At 37.6% G+C, this 20986-nt stretch overlaps 3 protein-coding genes and 1 pseudogene across 3 annotated transcripts; 2 read left to right on the top strand and 2 right to left on the bottom strand.

Annotated features, from left to right (window-relative positions):
• The first annotated feature begins 2287 nt into the window (after nucleotides 1-2287).
• LOC103991730 (histone H4) lies at nucleotides 2288-2979 on the top strand. The gene has a single exon (XM_009411265.3). It carries the CDS (start codon nucleotides 2423-2425, stop codon nucleotides 2732-2734), a length of 312 nt encoding a protein of 103 aa, XP_009409540.1. The 5' UTR covers nucleotides 2288-2422; the 3' UTR covers nucleotides 2735-2979.
• Nucleotides 2980-7983: 5004 nt separating this feature from the next.
• Nucleotides 7984-8517, top strand: LOC103991905 (uncharacterized). The gene has a single exon (XM_009411444.2). The coding sequence runs from the start codon at nucleotides 7984-7986 to the stop codon at nucleotides 8515-8517; it is 534 nt and encodes a 177-aa protein (XP_009409719.2).
• Nucleotides 8518-9163: 646 nt separating this feature from the next.
• On the bottom strand, nucleotides 9164-13547 carry LOC103991729 (ankyrin repeat-containing protein ITN1). Its single transcript, XM_009411264.3, has 4 exons — nucleotides 13409-13547; nucleotides 12780-13322; nucleotides 11189-11598; nucleotides 9164-10231 (listed from the first exon to the last, which is right to left on the bottom strand). Exons 1-4 carry the CDS (start codon nucleotides 13428-13430, stop codon nucleotides 9404-9406), a joined length of 1803 nt encoding a protein of 600 aa, XP_009409539.2. The 5' UTR covers nucleotides 13431-13547; the 3' UTR covers nucleotides 9164-9403.
• Nucleotides 13548-14116: 569 nt separating this feature from the next.
• On the bottom strand, nucleotides 14117-16288 carry LOC135617252 (exocyst complex component EXO70H1-like; annotated as a pseudogene).
• Between the last annotated feature and the right edge of the window lie 4698 nt (nucleotides 16289-20986).

Below are 20986 nucleotides of genomic sequence, written 5' to 3'. Positions count from 1 at the left end.
TTGAGGGGCATAAGCACTAATGACATTCAAAACATCTGATGTAATTTTATGCTGGTTGTTAGTGACCTAAATTTTTTTCAATCACACATAAGGAAATCTACAAATGGCATAAATTTGATAAAGACATGTGATTTGCTTGATTTAGCAATACAAAGAATATCATTTGACAAACAATTGGGGTGCTTTGTCTTAAAGTCCATCATGTATGGTTCCTTAAGGTTTACTACAATCTATGTTAAGAATTAATTCCTAGTTTCCCTTAACTTGAGACTTAAGGGAAAACATTATAAATGGTCTTATTAATGTTTTCCCTTAAGTCTCAAGTTATTGCTCATGACATGAACCTAAAAGACAATTCACAGCTCTCATGCTCCGTTAAACTCTGTCCTTCATTTTTTTTTTACTTCAACAACTCACTAAAATCCAAGGTTCTTAATTTCAATGTGTACCGCCCGATATGGGCAGTACATACCGGTTCGAGATGATATCAGTACGCGGATCATCCTCTATCGGGCAGTACCAATGTTTTCACCGGTATCGAGGTGTACCAATCGGTACACACTGGCATGGTAGATGAAAATATTTTTAAGATTTTAGGATGTACCATTGGTATGCCCTAACATACCGATGGTATATACTGGTACGTACTATACCAAGCAGAGCTTGGTACGCCAATACGAACCAGTCTTCAAAACCCTGCTAAAATCAATATGTCTTAGGACTGATTCCTAATTTAAACAAGATGATTGTGTTACTATCACATATTTACACATGTTTATGAATCAACTTAATTCGTAGCTAATGACACGAAACAACCTTATGCTTCTCTGCTTCGATCCCCAATTCAGACAATTCTCTATTGCATCTTTTCTTTTCTTTCTTCTTGCTCTCAAGATTGGGAATTTCTTCTCATACGATAAAAAACTAGTGCCTTGATCAAATGACAGCAGACAAATTCCCTGTTTTTTTTTCTTTCTCTATTCATCTCTGGAGACAGTGTCGTTTCACCCAATCTGTGAGTACACGCTGATCGTGCAATCGAAGAACGAGTTAAAACGTTTATTTGATACAACCCTAAAAAATATAAGCACCAATGTTGACACAATGACATCACGAAGAAAAGACGACGTAGTGAGAGGTAGAGGAGGATCAAGAGACTGGCCTTGGAGGTTGCTGTCCAGCCATTTCGACTGCTTGGTCCGGATGTGGCTGGCCCACCACCACGAGTACGCGTTGTTCGCGGCTCTCTGCAGCATCTCTGCCCGACGCCCGGCTCCCTAGTCCCCTCGCCCCTCTCTTCTGAGAGAAATGGACGAGGTTGTGGGGGGCCTGGAGAGGAGGGAGATGGAGTGCTCCGATGGCTGTGAGGGATAAAATGCGGAGAGAGGAGGGATTGAGAAGAGGAGCTGTGAGTCCGAATCAAGAGGAGGAAGGAGGGGATTAGTACCCCAGAGGAGAAGGCGTGGTTACCTTCCATCCTCCCACGGCCTCGCTGTCTTCGCCGGTTAAAGAAGGAAAAGGAAGGAGAATAGCCGGCAAAACGTAGTTAAGTCCCTCCTCCAATGAAGGAGGGTTCTTTTTACATATCTGTCCTTGACATTTCGGAAATAACTCACTTGTGCCCATCAATTTTATGTTACAATAATTTTTATACTACGTTATAGTACTTTCTTAGTATTATTGAAAATGCTATAACATAATATAAAACAAATATAAATATAATATATTTTTTTAAAATAAAATTTATATTATACTATATTATAGTATTTTTTGATATTACTGAAAATATTATAACTCGATTGATTTAACCAATATTGAAACTCAAATTGGCGTTGATACCTTCTTCAAAATATCAAAAGAAATAAGACAAAAAAAAATTGAAGAGAAAGAATATTTTAGTAAAATTTCAATATTTGAAAATACAATGATAAATATGATTATCAATAGCAAAATCGAGTTTATTTGATGATATATAAAATATTTAAATATTAAAAGGGGGGTATGCATGAGAAATATAAATTTTAGAGGAATATTTATTACTGGGACACATATCGTCCGATTGATAGGATATTATGGATTTAAATTTGGTTGGCGGGAAAAAAAAAGAGCGCGCAAAATGCGAGGAGAATAATCAGCCACGTCACGGATCCCCGTTCACTAACTTCAACCCAATCATGCCGTCCACAATTTTGAACTGTACGGTGGATATGGCCTGTGGATCCCCGCAACGGTTTACGAACGCACTATAAATGGCCACCCAAACCACCTATAAGCAGGCCCAAATCATCTCCGGTTTTCGATTACCCAATCGCTCCACCAACTCTTCCCTGGGCTTTTGGAAGACTTCGCTCGATCCCTGTTTGTTCTGATCTTAGAATCGTTCTTGGTGATCGAGTTCTAGATTTTTGAGAGCGAGGAGGCGATGTCGGGCCGAGGGAAGGGAGGGAAGGGACTGGGGAAGGGCGGGGCGAAGCGCCACCGCAAGGTGCTGCGAGACAACATCCAGGGCATCACCAAGCCGGCGATCCGGCGGTTGGCGAGGAGGGGTGGGGTCAAGCGCATTAGTGGCCTCATCTACGAGGAGACCCGTGGCGTCCTCAAGATCTTCCTCGAGAACGTCATCCGTGACGCCGTCACCTACACTGAGCACGCGCGTCGGAAGACCGTCACAGCCATGGACGTCGTCTACGCCCTCAAAAGGCAGGGCCGCACCCTCTATGGCTTCGGTGGTTAGGGTTTTATATTCCCTTATAAATGCTGCTGCTAAAACGGAAAAGAAATTAATAGAAAAAGAGAAAGCAGCAACTCAAACCATCTGTAGCTCAGAAACTACTAAGTTCAGGCTTTTCACGTTTGCAATATGTTTGATTTGGGTTAATGTGGGGTTTCTATCTATAATTCTAGTTTGGCGTCAGTAATTTTTGCTTATTTATAGATGTATTATTGTTGGATTTGAAAGCTGCAAATGTTGATCTTCAATGATAATTGGGTTCTTTTTTTTTCCTTTTTAATTTATATAAGACCCTTATCATGAGAATAGATTATCTTTTGAACAACTATATTATAATTAAATTTTTTATTATCTAATAATTATAATCAGAATTTAATAAGATCTATATTATATCTTATTTAATCAAATAAGGTTATATAATTTAATATTTTTTTATTTGACTCATTAGTTGCTAATATAAAAGAAATTTAAAATTAAAATAAATAAACTAAAATTTTATTCAAAAATAATTTTATATAAATTTAGTTTTAAAATTTAAAAAAAAAATTACATGTGTATAAGAATTTTATAAAATTAGTAATAAATCTAATAGAATAATAATATCATATTAAGTTTGATTACTAATGTGAGTTATAATGTTTATAAGTTATTAATGTTAAATTTCTTTTTATGTATGCATCAAGATAATTTTATTATATAAATTCAAACATAATATATATATATATATATATGAATAAGAATAAGATAATAAAAATAAATAATTTTAATTATGTAAATAAAAATATTAATTATAATATTCATTTAAACATGCATCATCATATATTTTTTGGATTATTTATAAACTTAATTATAAGAATATATTTTTTTAATATTTTAAGTTGTAAGGCCTTAATGAATAGATAAATAATCAGTATACTAAAATTTAAGTTTTTAATTAACATTAATTATTTTTAATTTTTTTCTCTAACTATTAAGTATTTTATATCATAATATATAAAATTATTTAAGTATTTACCATTCTTTAAAAAAATTATTATAATATGTTACAAAGTATTTATAATGATTTAATAATTGAGTTTCACTATATTAAGTTTAAGTTTCAAAATAAAAATTTATAGTTACGTTAGTAGTCTCAAAGAATGTTACAAAATTAGTTTTTATTATTGATAACATAATAATGTATTATTTTATAATTCTTTTTTAAAATTATTTCTTTAATTAATATAAATGTAAAACGTAAAATAGATTTTTTTATTATCGAGATAATTTCTTTTATTTGATTTTTTAGTCATTTTAAAAAATAGTTATTTTAATTAAAATTTTTTACTTTTGTCATTTGTTGAATAATATTGTGTATTAAATTTCTTTAAAGATTTAGTTAATATTTTCTTTCTAAGACAATCTTAGTAATTTTTGAGATTTTATTTTAAATATCTTAATACTAATAACATAAGTTGTTTTATTTATATCAATTATTTTAAAATTCTTGATGAGAAATTTTTAATTTAGTATAATAAATTAATAATAATATTTGCAAGTAAAATATTATCAATATATAGATCAATATAATAAATTTGCTTACACTCACTTCTAGATATAAACATTAATTAATATTTTTTTAAATCTAAAAATACTAGTATTATGAAACTTTACATACATTATCTAGAAACTTGTTTATAGTCATAAATAAATTTTTAAAATTTATAGACCAAAATTTATTTTTTTAGTGAATTGTTTAAGTTAATCTATATAAATTTTTTCACCTAGATTTTCATTCAGAAATTTTTTTTTTAATATTTGAGTAATATTAGGTCATATAGTATTTGAGTAATTTACTCAATATTATAATATGACTATATACTCAGTAATATAGTCATATAGAGTAATTTTTTTTTTAATATTTGAGTAATACTAGATTGTTTATAGTCATATTATAATATTGTGTTATCTAGAGAAAATGTCTTATTATAGTTAGTACATTCTTTATGAATAAAATATTTGATTGCAAGTTTGAATTTTATATCATTCAATATTATTCTTTGAGTAATATTAGGTAATTTGACGAGTTCTTAAAAATTATTTTGGTCTATTTATTTTAATTTTTTTATTACATTATATTATTTTTTAGAATCATTACTTTTTATAACTTGTAAAAATAATGATAGATTTTTTTATTCATATATCATAATTTAATTTGTATAAAATATACCATATATAATCAAAATTGAAATGTCTCTTTTTCTTTTTAGATATTCTCAAAATTATTGATTATGATTATTTTACAAGTTCATTAGCAACATTATCAATATTAGGTGAAAATTTATTAATATTATTTTATTATTCATCTTTATTAAATAATTTAATAATTTAAGAAATAATATTTTTAAATATAAAATGATAAAGAAGTATCAATCTGTATCTTCTTAATATCAAGATTAATATTTTAAGATTTACTCTTATTGATTTGTTAATTTTTAAGAAATCTTATATTACCATATTCAACTATACATGTACTATATTTAGAATAATAAAATCTATATCTATTTAAGTTTTCTAGATAAATAAAAAAACTAAAAATAGTCCTTAAATCTAATTCTTTTCATATGATTAGAAGATTATTATCTTTGTAGGATAATCCTAAATATGTATGTATCTTAAATTGAGTTTTCTATTCATATATAAATGAAAATAAGTTAACTAAATTGACTTACTAAAAATCTTGTTCAAGATATATATAATTGTTCTTAGAATTTCTCCTCAATTCAAGTATAGAAAAATAACTCATAACACTCATAATCATATTTAAAAGTATGATTTTAAATTTCAATAATCTCATTCTAGTACGATACATCTAATAAGGCATATTGAATTTAAATACTCAGTGTTTTTAGGAATCTTACAAAAGAACTTACATGAATTAGATATAATCATATTGAATATATTGAATACAAATCTAATCATATTGCCCAAAAAATTTACTATCTTTTTTAGATTTAAAAATTTTAATATTTATATCTAATTATCTCTTGAGTTTAATTATGTATATTTAAGGGTGTCAACAGCCTAAGTATTTATATGAATTAGATATATATCGTAATATCTTAATATGTTATTTATAAAGGTGATAAAATATTTTTCTTCACTGAAACATGAATAGCGAGTGACTCACAGATATAAGTATATATAATCTAAGAAGTTTTTAAATTATATTTTATTATAGGATCATTGTAAACTTAAAATTCACATTAATTCTATATAAATCATTACATAAAATTAAAAAAAAAAATTTATTGAATCATAATAAGTTTACCTCCACCAAAAGAAAAACAATATCATTATAATTTTAGATAAAAAATTTAAATTTTTAAAATTATACGAATATAATATGTATCCTCAAGATTCATCAAATGAATAGTATAGGTAATAAGTACTAATTATTATTATTTTCACTTTAAGATAATTAATTTTATATAACGATAAATACTTCATACTCTTTTAGTTCTTGTATTAAAATAAATTTTTATTATTAATAATTTAAGGATGCTTCAAACTTTTATTATTACCTATTTCTTGAGTACTATTAAAAATATTAAAAATATTTTCTACTTTTCTATTAAAAATATTAAACATCGTCATACTAAATTTTAGTTAATTCTTTTATTAGTATGTTAGTTAATATCTTATTAATAAATTTTTTTTTTTTAATATTTCAATGCGTTAGTTGTAGACTATAGTGAAGTCTAAATATTATTAGCAATTATCATAAAACTAAGTCTCTTATATCTTTTTCCATCATTTATCTTATTTGTTTGTTCCACTCAGCTTTCAGTAGTTATATCTATGAGCCTTTCAATTAATGGTCTAACACAATTAATATAAATTATATATACTCAAGTCATTTATAATAATTTAATTTTTAAAAATATAGAAATATTTATAAGAATGTAAAGAAGAAATTGTCATTGTAACAACATAATATAATATTAATACTTTAAAATTTTCAATAAATGTTGAATTATTGATATCATCTCTATTTTAACTTTAGGTGAAATATTGATATATTTAGTATTCACATAAAATTATTCATAATACTGTTATTATTGTATAATAGTATTATCACATTTGTGTATACAACCTTAAATTATAAAAATATTCAAAACAATATTATCTCATAGGCCTACCACTTTGGCAACTACTAATCAAATAAGTTATAAGTTACAAATAATATTTACCAAATATTTTTAGTCTAATTTATACTAAAATAATTGAATTATAATAAATAATTATTATTATATATTAATTAATATAAAAAAAACTCATAATGATAATTGTAATCATGATGAAACATAAATCATGTCTTTATATAAAAAATAAATATCATTTTATACTTTTAAACATATGCATGTCAATAATCAAAATAAATATCAAAGAACAATAATTAGATTTTTAATTATCACATATAAAATTTTATCAATATATCATATGAGAAAATTATAAAAAGTCATGATTTATATATTTTTAATTTCATATGAAACCCTTAAATAAGATTAGTCAATCATATTTAATTGAACAAGCCTAAACTTGGGCTAAATATCAACCTAATTAGATCAATCAAAATTAAAATCGATCAAATTTTAATTTTTTTAAATTTGATAAAAACGTGATTGATCAAATCTAAATCTAATCAAGCAATATAGTCATGATCAAATTTGATCAAAATATTTCATTAAAATAAATTATATTAATTAATTTTATAATTAAGAATATAAGTTAAAAATATTTAATTTGAGAAGGATGAAACTATAGTTTCATTTCGGAGTTAATGCTAACAAAGTTGAGCTGAAATCAAGAATCATTCTTAATCCAATCAAAGCGTTGACTTACTATTCGTGGACGAGAACTCTGTTCATGGCACAGCGAGAACCGGTTGGCTGGAAACAATTGTGAGTTTGATTTCAGTAGTTTATGCCACAATTTTGTTGGAATTTAATTTGCATCTGATGTTGATAACTATTGTTTGTATAAACCTTATTTAACTTTGTTTATATAAAGTCTAACGATTCTTACAGTAGAACTTGAACTCTTGTGCATATTGCATTTTGACAGCGGGATATCAATATGCGGACATTCTCCTTTTATATGACTTCGTAAGATACATTAGTGTGTATTCGTACGTATTGGAAATCCTTCAAATGGCATATATATATATATATATATATATATATATATATATGGGTTTCGGAAGTGCAAGGATGGAGAAGGAAGCCATGAGCTCCGGGTGCAAGTCTTCGCTGTGCTGCGTCGATGCGCGTGAGCCGGTGAGGGCGAGCTACCAGCTCCTCTACAAGTGGCCCGATTCCGACGTCGAGTTCCTGAAGTCGATGGCCGCCAGAAAAAGAGCAGCGAGAGGCGACCTCCACAGCCTCAACTGCTGCGCCGACCTCAAAGAGGGGAGGAAGCAGAGTTCATGTCCCAGCGTGGTCGATAGCTATTCATGCCGGCAGCTGTACCTGAGAAGCTACACCTTCACCAAGAAGGAGACGGTCCCGGAGAAGACGAGGCGGTGCCTCAGGATTGTCAAGCAGACGGCTGCGGTCCTGCCCATCTGCTGTCAGAACAGCGAGGGCGGTACCAGCTGCGTCAAAAGTTCTGATTTCAGTGCTCCGAAGAGCGTGACTACGGAGAGAAAGAGGGAGGCGGCGGAGGGTTCCGCAGGTACCGGGAAGTACTCCTCCATCTTCCGTCGCCTCCTGTTATGCACCGGCAGCGTCGAGGTGGTGGATTGAAGGTGGCTAAGCTTGGATCAAAAACCAGTCTCATGATGCGGTCTCTTCCACCAACCATCTCAGCTATTTGGCTCGCTCAATTATATTTCTTGTATATGGAAAGATACGTTGCTGAATTATCTATCTTACCGTGTATTCTGTCTGTGTGTCTCTTTACATCTACCTTGATATCTCAGCAGCTACAACTGTATGACTTCTAAGATGCATTTATTACTAGATATGTCGTGATGATAACTATGCCGACGACACCAATGCACAAAAGCAAGGGTGTTTAAGATTAGCAATATTAGTTGCTTTCAAAGACCTCCCCAACGCCCTCTATTGCGTTTAGTTGTCTCACAATGCTTTCCTCAATGGTATTGCAGCCATCCGAAACATCGGACTGTGCAGGGAAGCTCCTCCCTGTCATGAGCAACAGCCATAGTACCTTAAAAACAGATGTCTTGTGACGAAATCTACCATAAATCAAACACAGTTGAGGCAATTTAAAGACAATGATGATTTCAACCAAGATCAAGAGAAGGATGCATTCTCCTTCTTTTTCTTTTGTAACAACTACCACAAAGAGCCCATGGGATCTCTGTTCAGAAATGAGCATGACAATGGATGCTTCACATTAAGAATGGAGGTCCAGTGTCAGCTAGGGTTGCCAATCAAGGGCATCAAAGGCCACAAGGATTACTCGACAATTGCAGAGATCAACTACATAATCCATTTCCAATTTACAAGATAGGGTAGAAACAGAACTAAGCAACTCATAGCAACGACCGTAATCATCCACTTATATACTACAGAACGAAGCTTGGATCTATGAGTACATATAGCTTCTACAGATGGTTAAATAGCACGTCTCCTGAAATCTATTACTGGTACAATAACGCTCCCTTCAAATGGCATAAATTCTGTCAATCTCAGAATCAGATATCTCGGAGTTATGTTGCCATGAGTTTGAACCGCTCCTTGATTTTGTCCTCTTCCTCATAGCACGGCTGTGCTTCGATTTAACCACATAGAAAGTCATGGTCCCAAGAACACCAGTCATTATTAGGCCACCTATCAGTGTAACCAGAATAGCTGCCCATCGGATATGCCGGCCCAACACAATGTATGAAGATGCGATAAAAGCAACGGTAGTGCAGACAGAAGCCAACCACATCAGCTTGTTAATTATCTCAACGACCCGCCTCTCTGCCTTTGTTTCTCCCCTGACAAGTGTTATCTGAACCACCACCACTGCTAATGAAGTGAACAGGGCAATAGCATTGAAAATGAAAAATATTTTGAAACTCGCAGAGTGCACAACTATTGCTGTTCCATCTTCTTGAGTTCCACCAGGCACTGTAAAGATTGCAGCGAATGCGACAGTAGCAAAGAGCACGGCAACCACAGTGACAGAGTTAGTCGCGTTGTTAATGCCTTCTCTATGGAGCTTCCTCAGCTCCTTCGCAATGCCGTGGACATTTTTGTTTGTTTTCCTGGTCTGCTCCAACTGTATATGAACATCCTTTTTAATCTCAGTTACAGTCTTCCTGAGCTCATCACGTGGCTGATTCAGTTCATTTGCCCTAACTGCATCATAACGAGAAAGCCATTCCTTGATTTCTGCAGATTCTTCTGAGAGGGGCAGGCCTTCAGCAATATCAAAAGCAGTTTTATGATCTCTTGTCAATGCATTCACATTTGTATCTGGGAGGTGTAGGAGAACCTTTACTATCTACAAAAAATGGAAAAATCTGAAATAAGCATGACATCAGAAAACTGCAAACACCTTATGGATTGAATGCTCTTCATAGTAAGATTATATCAGAACTATTAGTCGAAGACATGTTAACAGTCTCTTAGTGGTTCTAAGTAAATAGAAGGCACAAAACCCAGCAATTTTGAAGAGCCTTCTTTTTCAGGTGCTATATGTACATGTGTGTGTGTGTGTGTGTGTGTATTTATATGTATGTATATATATACATATATATATATACACACATATACATATATATACACACACATATATATACATACATATTTATATATATGTGTATATATATGTATATATTTATATCTGTATATATATATATATGTATACGTATACATATATATGTATATGTGTGTACATACACACACACACACACACACACACACACACACACACACACACACACACATATATATATATATATATATATATATGCTATAAAAGAAATAACTTCTTTAGGCTACCCCTATCTAAGATGATATAAGAAAAAAGTTCAAGAGAAATAATGTATACAAGCCACTAGACAGGCAATTATATACATGAGATTCATGTCAGCAATTCAACGTTAAGGTAGTGGCAAGTTAACCACTCCAGCGATCCAAGTTTTATCCTGGCCAGCTGGCCCAATTATCATAAGGTGTAACTACTCTACCAAGATAGTCTGACCAAGCTTGCTTAATGATCTTCGCTGACTAACTTGTCAGAAAGCAAAATATTTCTGTAGCACCCATCAGAAACCTTAACTTCTACTTCCGTGAAGAAATATCATGCAAAGATATGCATAATTCGAGCAGAAAACAAAAGAAAATCTGGAGTAAACATCCATTATTTGATGAAGCTAATGCAGACCAATCCTCATGAGAACATCAGAACAAAACTTGATTATGATAAGCAATCAATGGCATGCACTAAAAGCAATACCTCTGCTCTCTTTTTTCTTGTAGCCACATGTAAAACTGTGTTGCCAGCTCTGTCTGGTAGCATAACTATAGCAGGATCAGCATCCACAAGGGCATTAACAACTTCACAATGTGTTCCTTTGACTGCCATGTGCAGAGCAGTCTGCCCCTTTTTATCAGTCCTTCTAGCAAGCTGTGGATCCTTCTCAAGCAATGCTTTTACAATTTCAACATGCCCTTGCCGGGCAGCAAAATGCAGAGCATTTTTCCCATTGGCTTTTGGTAGCTCGATTAAGCTTGCATCTCGTTCTAGCAACAAGTTTACAATTTCAGTGTGACCTCTTATTGCTGCAGTTATAAGGGGAGTGGCATTTGATTGACCAAATGTCTTGATGAGAGTCGGATCATGATCTAGAAGTACCTGGACAATTTCTGTATGAAACTTATTAGTGATATCCCTGCAGGCAAAATAACTCGGCCATAGAGAGAGAGGGAAGGGGGTACAGACATCAACTAAGCAAACAAACATATTTGACAAATGGATAACATTTGCTTGTAAGAAATTCAGTCGATCACAACAGGCGTATTGCTTCTACAGCTCATGTCATTTATCTATGATTGCTCAATATGTTGCAAAGGGTGCCGACGAGAACATGATAGAACATTTAGAAACATATGCAAGTCAATTTCAATTTGTATAACAAACATGCAACATAAATGTTCATAAAACATTGACTCTTGATAACAACTTGGTGGATTTTTCAACACTTCAGAGCCAACAGTAGTCAAAGCCGACTGAAATTATTCTAGAAAGAAGACAATTAGAATAACATTCACAAGCCTTATTTAGATCCAAACATAATAAAGAGAAAGGAAAATCAATTTATAACTCTCAAGTAAACACATGATATAGCATACAAATTCTTTTGCACTTAAATGATTACACTTGAAAAGAAAAACAAACAGAAGGCCTCATAATCCAGTACTGCTGTCAGCAAGTAAAAATCCAGTGCTCCAACCAATAAACAGAGCAGCTAGTGCATCTTAAGCTTAGATTTCAAGGGCCACAAAATTCATACTCTGAACAAATGCAAGTCATTTAGCTGTCCAAAGAGCAGACTTCACATAAACTAAAACATCAATTCTCATTTAATATTTGATTCTCGTTAACCACACAAATATGTTGACTAGCTAATTGAGAAGAATGCATGGATACCCTACAACATACATGACCATGTGCCAACTTATAAAATCCTCTGTGTTCTCTACTATGTTATCATCTCTAAAGAATCAGCTTTGCCATGTCCCCATTTCTAAAAGCAAGCAACTGCTACTTGACCATTTCTTCACAGATAGAACAATTCTAAGATGGGAAAGTGAACCCTAAAGTGATGGAGATATGATGTATGAAATACAGGAATTGTAGTCAACAAGATTGTCATGTCTAAATCCATCCTCCTTAATTTACGTATCTAACAATCAATGGAATCAAATTTAGACACCAAAAACTTGTAACTAAGGGTAGCTTTTAGTGTTCAGTATCATTTATTACCACTAGACATAAGCAACAGTAATAGTATGAGTAAAACTTGATCACAGATATCCCTACTCACCTCGGTTCCCCTCTCTTGCAGCCACATGGAGAGCATCAAAACCCGATCTGTTCTTTCTGGAGAGGCTCTCCCGATTGGAGTACTTCAACAGCTCGACCACGATATCAAGAAAACCCTTCTCGGCAGCGATGAACAGCGGCGTCTCCTCCACCTCGTTCATCTCGTTCACCACCGCCGCGCGGATCTCCGCCACCTCGGCGTCGAACTCAGCTTCGCCCGGCGTACCCGTAACCTGAGCATCGATCTCCCCGAGAATCTGCCTCACCGCCGCGAGGTCCCCGCGCTGCGCCGCCAGGTGGAGCTCGGTGTCGTTGTGCCGCCCCGTCACCTGCTTCACGTACTTCTTCTTCACCGACGGGTCTATCCTCTTGCCAGAGTTGGACAGCACAAGCGCCGGTGCCGCCGTCGGGGACGCCGCCGCCGACGAGGCCTGCTCCATCCGCTTCCCCGAGTTGGACAGCACTAGCGCCGGTGCAGGCGGCGCCGAGGCAGTCGGAGAGATGGAGCTGAGGCTGGTGGATCCGAATTCGAGGTCCTTCTCTCCTGCTTAGCCAAAGACGGAGCGAAATACCGATCAAAATCGAGACATGGGACCGAAATCAAGGTGCAAGCAGCGCAAAAGGCGACACCTTTCTCGAGTTGGAGCCCCATCCTGCTCCTCGTCCTCCTCCTGCGCTGCTATTGGAAGCGCACGAGCGGCTTGGGAGCGATCAGCTCAAGGGGGGCAAAGAGATAGCCATGGCGCAAAAAGCCAGTCGAAGAGGAGAGGAAGTGGACGCAAGAAAAGGAAACGACCGGGGATCCTCTCCAACCACACCTCCGATGCGAGACGATCGAACCCCCACTACGGCCGTCAGTTTACGTGGGTCCCACCTAAACCATCGGTGAGATGTTGCTCAATGCGGCATTGGAGAGGATCCCAATCCAACTCGATCACTATGGAGGAATAATTATTAGGCGGACGATGTGACACCTAACTACAATAGAATTATAATTACACAAATATCCTTCAATAAATTATTAGAATTAATCCTCCCCATATATGCTTCCATCAATAGAATGTGAGGTTGGCACTGCTGAATGAAACATGCCACAAACATTCAAATCACCTATTCAAATAATCGAAATATATTTTACGACTTCGATCCAAATAAATTTACAATTTACATCTAAGAATAAAACACTTTTTCCCTTTCCTCATAAATTAGGCAAATTGAGTTCCAATTTCCTCCATGTGATCGGACTAAGAACTCATCGATCCCAATGCCCAATAGCATCAGATTCAGTCGTTGTTTATATTCCATTTACTATGAACTAATTCGGTTCTCACGATTAGGGAATTTTACATCAAGCTATAATTATTTATATTCTCTCTCTACTCTGTATTATCTATTGTTAGGAGAGAAGAGGCGTAAGCTGCTGTAAGCTAGATATGGAAGCGTAAATGAACCGAATCCACCATCTCAATTACGCGGTCCGGGATGACATCTCGGACCGGTACGGGCCGGAACCGGAACCGGAACCGGAACCGGAACCGGAACCGGAGAAGAGCTTCCCCAGCTGCTCTCGGACATCGTCGGGCGAGTACGACGCCACCGCAACGTCCTCAATCACCACATGCCAGCGCGCGTAGAACCCCCGGAACGCCGGGACCACCATGCCTCGCACCGCCTCCCTCACCTCCTCCCGCATCCCTGGGTCGGTGACCACCCACCCAGCCTGGGTGGCGCAGGCCGCCTCCAGCGCCGCGATGAACGCCCGTATCCACTCCCCCGCCTCCCCCGCCGCCATCCCGCCCCACGCCACTCGCCCGTACCCTGCCGCGTGCTGCCTCGCCTTCGCGGCGTGCCGTGCCGCCCACTCCTCGCCCAGCAGCTCCAGCAGCTGGCAAGACCGTACCTTGCTCACTATGTACTGAAGGTTGTTCGCGAGGAAGAGGCAGGACAAACCCACGTCCTGATACGTCTCCGTTTTCCCGTCGAGCTTGCAGAGCAGCGCGAAGACGAGCCACGCGAGCTTCTCGGCGACCGCCGAGTTGTAGGAGGAGGTGGTGGTTCCGGGTGAAGATGGGCATGAGGCAGGAGGATGCACCGCCGGCGCCTGAGACGTGTCCAAGAAGAAATCCGGGATGGGGCTTGGGGTCTGGAGGGGTAAGTCGGCGAAGATCTCGGCGAGGGAGGACTCGTAATCGGCTAGCAGCGAGATGTAGTTCATGGTGTAGCGGGTCATCGGATGGACCCCTCCGCCGGGGACCGCCAACCGAGAGGATTCCCTCAGGATCGCCGACTCGAAGTCAGCAAGGGTGGCGCGGGCTGTCTCCGCGAGCTTGGAGAGAGAAGCGAGGGCCTGCGCCCGGACTACTGCGGTGGACTCGAAGGAGAAAACGAGCTCGATCTTTTAATATAACAAGCTTCTCCACGATGGTGTCGTACAGGTCCAAGAGCCGGAACAGCTTCTCAGGTGACCGCTTCGACTTGGCGACAGACACAGGGAAGCTGAGGAAGTGGAGAGCGGCATCACCCGCAATGTACGCGAAGAGTGCCTCCCGGACGGTGTCGGAGCCGGCGAAGACGTGGTCGAGGAGGACGTGCTCGCCGTGGAATAGGGTCCTCAGGGCAACCCTGGAGGCGCCAAGCCAAGACCGGACTTTTAGCTCGAGCATCGCCCAGTCCAACTTCAGGACGTGGGCGAGGGAGAGACGCTCGAAGCCAAGGCGGCAGAGGCCCTCGTCGACAATGCACTTGCGGAGGGTTTGGTACGTCGTGACGCACTCCTTGCTGTATCCGGCGGAGACCATGGTGTCGGCGATGGCCCGGAGATCGGCCATGGCGATGGCGGCGGCGCGCTCGACCTCGCTTATGGACTCCCCAGCGGCGAGCGCCTCCTCCTCGGGCGAGCGGGACTCCCAGGAGTCGTAGTCGGGCTCATCGGAGACGCTGGAGCAGGCGGAGCGGACGGAGACGGACTCGGGGTCGAGGAGGTCACGGTTAGCTGCAAGGATCTGGTAGAACTCCTTCACAAGGCGACGCATGGCGGCTTGCATGAGGGTCTGCGCCCGGACGAGGCAAGGGTGTGAGAGGCGAGCAGGCCCGGCGGCCGCAACGAAGGCGAGCATGGCCCGCTGCAGGTCGGAGACCTCAGCAAGGAAGCGGTGAGCCTCGGAGCGGCTTTCGTAGAAGAGGGAAGTGATCTTGGCGTAGGCAGAGGCGTCAGGGTCCCATTTGACGATGATTGCCTCAGCTCGCGCCACCTTCTCCTCCATCATCGACATGTCCGATGAAGACGAAGAAGCAGGGAGGTCGTGATTGCTGCGACGGCCGAAGGATTTGCGTGACAGGAGGCTTCGCAACGTTTGTCTCGTCATCTTCTCGGGGGCCAACAGCAGAGATGTGCTCGGCGGCTGATAACCGATGACTCATTTCTGCGGTGGATGCCTGATAATTTCATTCAGTTTCTTCAGTCGTCCAGAGTGGGTTTGGCTGCTCCATTCTTATGGTTCCACCTGACGTATTCTCGCAAGAACTAATGTAATACAAGAAGTCATCAAACTCCGTACTTGAAGTCTTGCTTTCCCGAGAAAATTGTTGATGGTGATTCTTGAAGACCTCACGCTTTGGCTTTTCTCACAGGAAATGTATTCTTGAGATTCATTGTACGTCACAAGGTGATGAGTTTGTCAATGACGTGAAGGTCACTGTCACTCTAATAATTTAATGCCGGTCGAAGAACGCTGTAGAAATGTGACTTCGCTTGTGTGGTTTTTGGATTGGAAACGTCAGAAGTGGAGAAGATGACATTGATGTAAGAGAAAAGGAGGAAAGAAGTTAACCAATGATTTGATTACAAACAAGTGATCCGTTCCCACATGCCTTCGTGAATAAAATTGAAGGCGTATGGTAGCGTGATGGTATGAAGTCGTCATTAAAGTAAAAAAATTGATGGATTGGATTGGGGGCGAACCCTTATAATACTTCAACTTATTTCTATATTAAATATAAAAAAAATATTAACTTAAATTTAAATATTTTGGACTAATAATTTACGCTCATCATGTTATTGAATCCGTCGCCCCATCGGATTAATCCACAAAACATGTAGCGGTCAACCTCACCTTTACTCGCGGCCGGAAGACAGAATCAATGCGTTTTCGAGCGTGATCTTTGTGATGTGTATGTATAAATCTAACGATGCATGAGCCAGAGTCAATGCTGATAATTCATTCACTCGAAGATCCATCATGATGGGTAATATTGTTTTGTCATGTGGTCCACAAATCAATTTGACTCTATTTTTTTAAAGAGTAACTCAACATAAACAATTTGATGTGATGGATGGATTTTAAAAAATTATTATGAAAGGGATGGCTTCATTTATAATATAATATATATTTATATAGATGATGAAGAGATCTTGTTTAGGTCATACATTTAAATCTTTACATCATGAGTTGATTAAGGATTATAATATATAGAATTTTTATTTCATGTTTATCTATATCATGATATTCTATTATGCCTCACAATATTAAGCTTCTATGGAGGATATCAATCTTGGATTAATACAACTAAAATTTTCTATAAGCAAGAGGTTTTATGAGGAAGTCTACTAGTTGATCAAAAGTATAGATGTGATAAACATGTAATTAACATCTGACAACTTGATCTCTTATAAAGTAAAATTTGATGATAATGTGTTTTATGAGTAAAATATCGAATTGATGTAAGGTAAGTAGTATTAATATTATCACATTATATTATAGGAGTGGATTGAGAAATAATGTTAAGTTCATGTAGAAGATTGATGACCCAATTAGTTATTGATAAAAATTAAACGAAGAATATAGAAAGATAGAAATTGTAGAAGAAACTATGAAATGTATAAGATATAATTGTCTATTTCATTTTGATAGTGAGCTCTTGATAGCTATTTATACACACTCAGCAGGGAGGTTATACACATTCAGCATGAAGGATTTTTCTCAACTGCTTAGAGATTTTCTCAACTGTCTTGAGGAAATCTTATCTGCTTATCATGCCCCCACAAAATTGAGCTTCCATCAAGGATGCTGATCTTGGATCGATGAGATGGAAAAAATTTACGGGCGAGAGGCTTTGTGAGTGAGTCTGCTAGTTGATCAGCTATATGTACGTGAGAAACACAGAGTTGATGTCTGACAACTTGATCTCGCACGAAGTGGAAGTCAATGGCTATGTGTTTCATGCGGGAATGAAACACTGGATTAGCACATAAGTAGGTAGCTCCAATATTATCACAGTATATTGTAGGAATAACTGTAGAGTTGACGTTGAGTTCCTTGAGCAGATTTGTGACCCAATTGAGTTCAGCAGCGGCAGTGGCAATGGGACGATATTCAGCTTCAGTTGTAGATCGTGCAATCGTCTTTTATTTTTTAGAACTCCAACTGATTGGAGTAACTCCAAGGAAGACAATGTATCCTGACATAGATGTTCTCTCATCAAAGTTCCCTGCCCAATCAATATCAGCAAAGGTATGGAGTTGGAGTGAAGTATTTTTGCAAAGAAAAATGCCATGATTAAGAGTCCCTTTAAGATACCACAAAATTTGTTTGACCGTAGACCAATGCGTAGTAGATGGTCGATACATGAATTGCGATAATTTATTGACGGCAAATGAAATATCTGGACGGGTGAGAGTCAGATACTGTAAGGAGCTAAGGACTTGTCGATATTGAGTCGAATATGTAGCAGGACTTCCATCACATAATTTAAGTGATTCACTAGTAGAGAGAGGAGTTGTAACCTCTTTCGCATCTTGCATGTTTGTCTTTGATAATAAATCTTGAATATACTTTCTTTGTGATAGGAAGAGACCTGAAGGTGTAAATGTTGCTTCCACTCCCAAAAAGTAGCTTAAAGTTCCTAGATCTTTGAGGGAGAATCGATCTGCCAAGTGCTTTAGAAATGCCTGAGTCTTCAAAGGATCATTTCCTGTGACAATAATATCATCCACATATATTAAAAGATATATTATGCTTCCATTGTGCTGGCAAATGAATAACGAGGTATCAGACTTGGAATTGATGAAGCCAATTGAGGTAAAAAACGAGCCAAGCTTGTTATACCAAGCCCTTGGAGCTTAACAAAGTCCATAAATAGCTTTTTGAAGTTTGCAGATATGCCTCGGATATTGAGAATGAATGAAACCAGGAGGCTACTGCATAAAGATATCTTCAATAAGTGTCCCCTATAAAAAGGCATTGTTAACATCCAATTGTCGTATGTGCCAGCCCTTTGAGATGGCCAAACTCAGGATAAGACGGATTGTTATAGGTTTAACAACGGGACTAAATGTCTCTGTGAAGTCTATTAGGATCGGAGCAGCACTAAGAGGGGGGGTGAATTAGTGCAGCGGATTAAAACTTCGGTTTTAAAAAAATCTTTCGTACGATAAAAAAACAATATCGATGAAAACTGATTTTAGAAGCTTAATAACTTAGAAGCGTATGAAAGCATAGTGACTAATTAAAGAAATTTGCAGTATGTAAATAGTAAGAGTAGGATGCAAACCAGATAACACAGCAGTTTTAAAGTGGTTCGGTCAAAATGACCTACATCCACTTGTGAAGCCTTCTTCGAAGAGGCTCCCAACTTCCACAAACAAATCTCTTTATAGGGGAAGGACTAATACCCCTCTTACAACCTTTACAAGTGGTTCACACTCTCAATTCTTTTCAACAAGATGGGAGGAAGTGAACACTCAAGCAATTTGAAAAATAAGATTTGCTAAGACTTTTCTAAGGCTATTATCTCAAACTATTGCTTTTCAAAAGGTTCTCTTCTCTGCTGAGAATTGAGGGATATTTATAGGCCCCAAGAGGATTCAATTTGGGCTCCAAAATTTGAATTCTCTTGGGTTTCCGAGGCTGGCGGTGCCACCGCCGGATCTCTCGGGTGCTGGGCGGTGCCACCGCTCAGTCCAGCGGTACCACTGCTCAGATCTTGAGTTCTAGGTGGTGCCACTGCCTAATCTGGCGGTGCCACCGCCGACACTGTTTCATCTCACTGGTTGGTCTCCAATCATGGCCCAAACCAGTCCGAACTTGGGACCAATTGGCCCCTACTTGGGTTATAGGATTAACACCTAATCTTAACCCTAATTAACATGCTAACTATGAATTTAAAGATATTTCCTAAGCTATTACAAAGTCCGCAAGTCAAGACTTCTTTCAGCGAGCTTTCGATGAACTTCCGGCGGTCTTCCGATAAACTCTCGGAAACCATTCTGCGGACTCCCGGCAAGCTCCTAGACTTCACGATTTGATCTTGGTAGGTTCCAACGAGCTTCTTCGGCAAGCTTCGATCTTTCTCGGCAAGCTCCGCGAACTTCCAACGAACCTTCCGGCGAGCTTCCGAAAAACCCTTCGGCAAGCTCCCTACTCATTCTTGGCTAGTTCTGGCAGCATTCCCGACGAACCTTCGAACTTCCGTCGAACTCTCAAACTCCCAACAAATCCTTCGCGCTTGACTCCAACACTTGTTTCGCTTTATGTCTTTGTCATTATCGTAGTTATTCTTGCACACACAAACTAAAACTCTATTCCGATTTAGACAATTATTACAACACGAATTGACATTCTGTTGCCCGGCATGTCATTGGTTGGCGCTTCGTCTGATTCTTCAGCACATCGTCCTCTCTTGCGGCTTGTTGCCCAATCGGTGGTTGAGCTCCACAACCCCGATATCCTTGGCACAATTCCGCTCTTCTTGACCCAATACCCGACGTCCGAAGCCTTCTGCCGTCCAATATCCTGACGTGATCTCCTTCGATGCAATGTCAATTCCTCTTGCGTCAACTGTCTAATCCTGATCGAGTAGACCTGCATCACTTAAAATGTAATTAAACATCTAAACACAATCAATTAGTTTCATCATCAAAATATGAGATTCAACAATCTCTCCCTTTTTGATGATGATAACTAATTGATGACTAACGGAGTTAACCTTCACTCCCCCTATCAATATGTCATATTGATAGAAACTCTTGGATTCAAAAATCCAAGCAACATGTCATCATAAACTTATTCATAAAATGTCATGTCATCATACTTCTCCCCCTTTGTCATCAACAAAAAGGAGAAGTTCTTACTCTTATGTGTTTAGAGATAAAAAGTTTCATACATTGCATGAAAAACATAGTATCAAATTTTATCGCAATCTAGCAATTAA

Source organism: Musa acuminata, chromosome BXJ2-7 (genome assembly GCF_036884655.1).
Source record: "Musa acuminata AAA Group cultivar baxijiao chromosome BXJ2-7, Cavendish_Baxijiao_AAA, whole genome shotgun sequence".
Lineage (NCBI taxonomy): Eukaryota > Viridiplantae > Streptophyta > Magnoliopsida > Zingiberales > Musaceae > Musa > Musa acuminata.
Note: the sequence above shows the minus strand (reverse complement) of the source record. Positions and strands in the feature narration are given on the sequence as shown.

What these genes read in the sequence shown, in the direction of transcription:
- LOC103991729 (XM_009411264.3), bottom strand. Translation starts at nt 13,430, where the DNA reads ATGGGGCTCCAACTCGAGAAAG. An exon ending in TGCAAGAGAGGGGAACCGAG is followed by an intron (nt 11,599 to 12,779) that starts GTGAGTAGGGAT and finishes AGTTTCATACAG; the next exon opens with AAATTGTCCAGGTACTTCTA. An exon ending in CAAGAAAAAAGAGAGCAGAG is followed by an intron (nt 10,232 to 11,188) that starts GTATTGCTTTTA and finishes CATTTTTTGTAG; the next exon opens with ATAGTAAAGGTTCTCCTACA.
- LOC103991730 (XM_009411265.3), top strand. Translation starts at nt 2,423, where the DNA reads ATGTCGGGCCGAGGGAAGGGAGGGAAGGGACTGGGGAAGGGCGGGGCG.
- LOC103991905 (XM_009411444.2), top strand. Translation starts at nt 7,984, where the DNA reads ATGGAGAAGGAAGCCATGAGCTCCGGGTGCAAGTCTTCGCTGTGCTGC.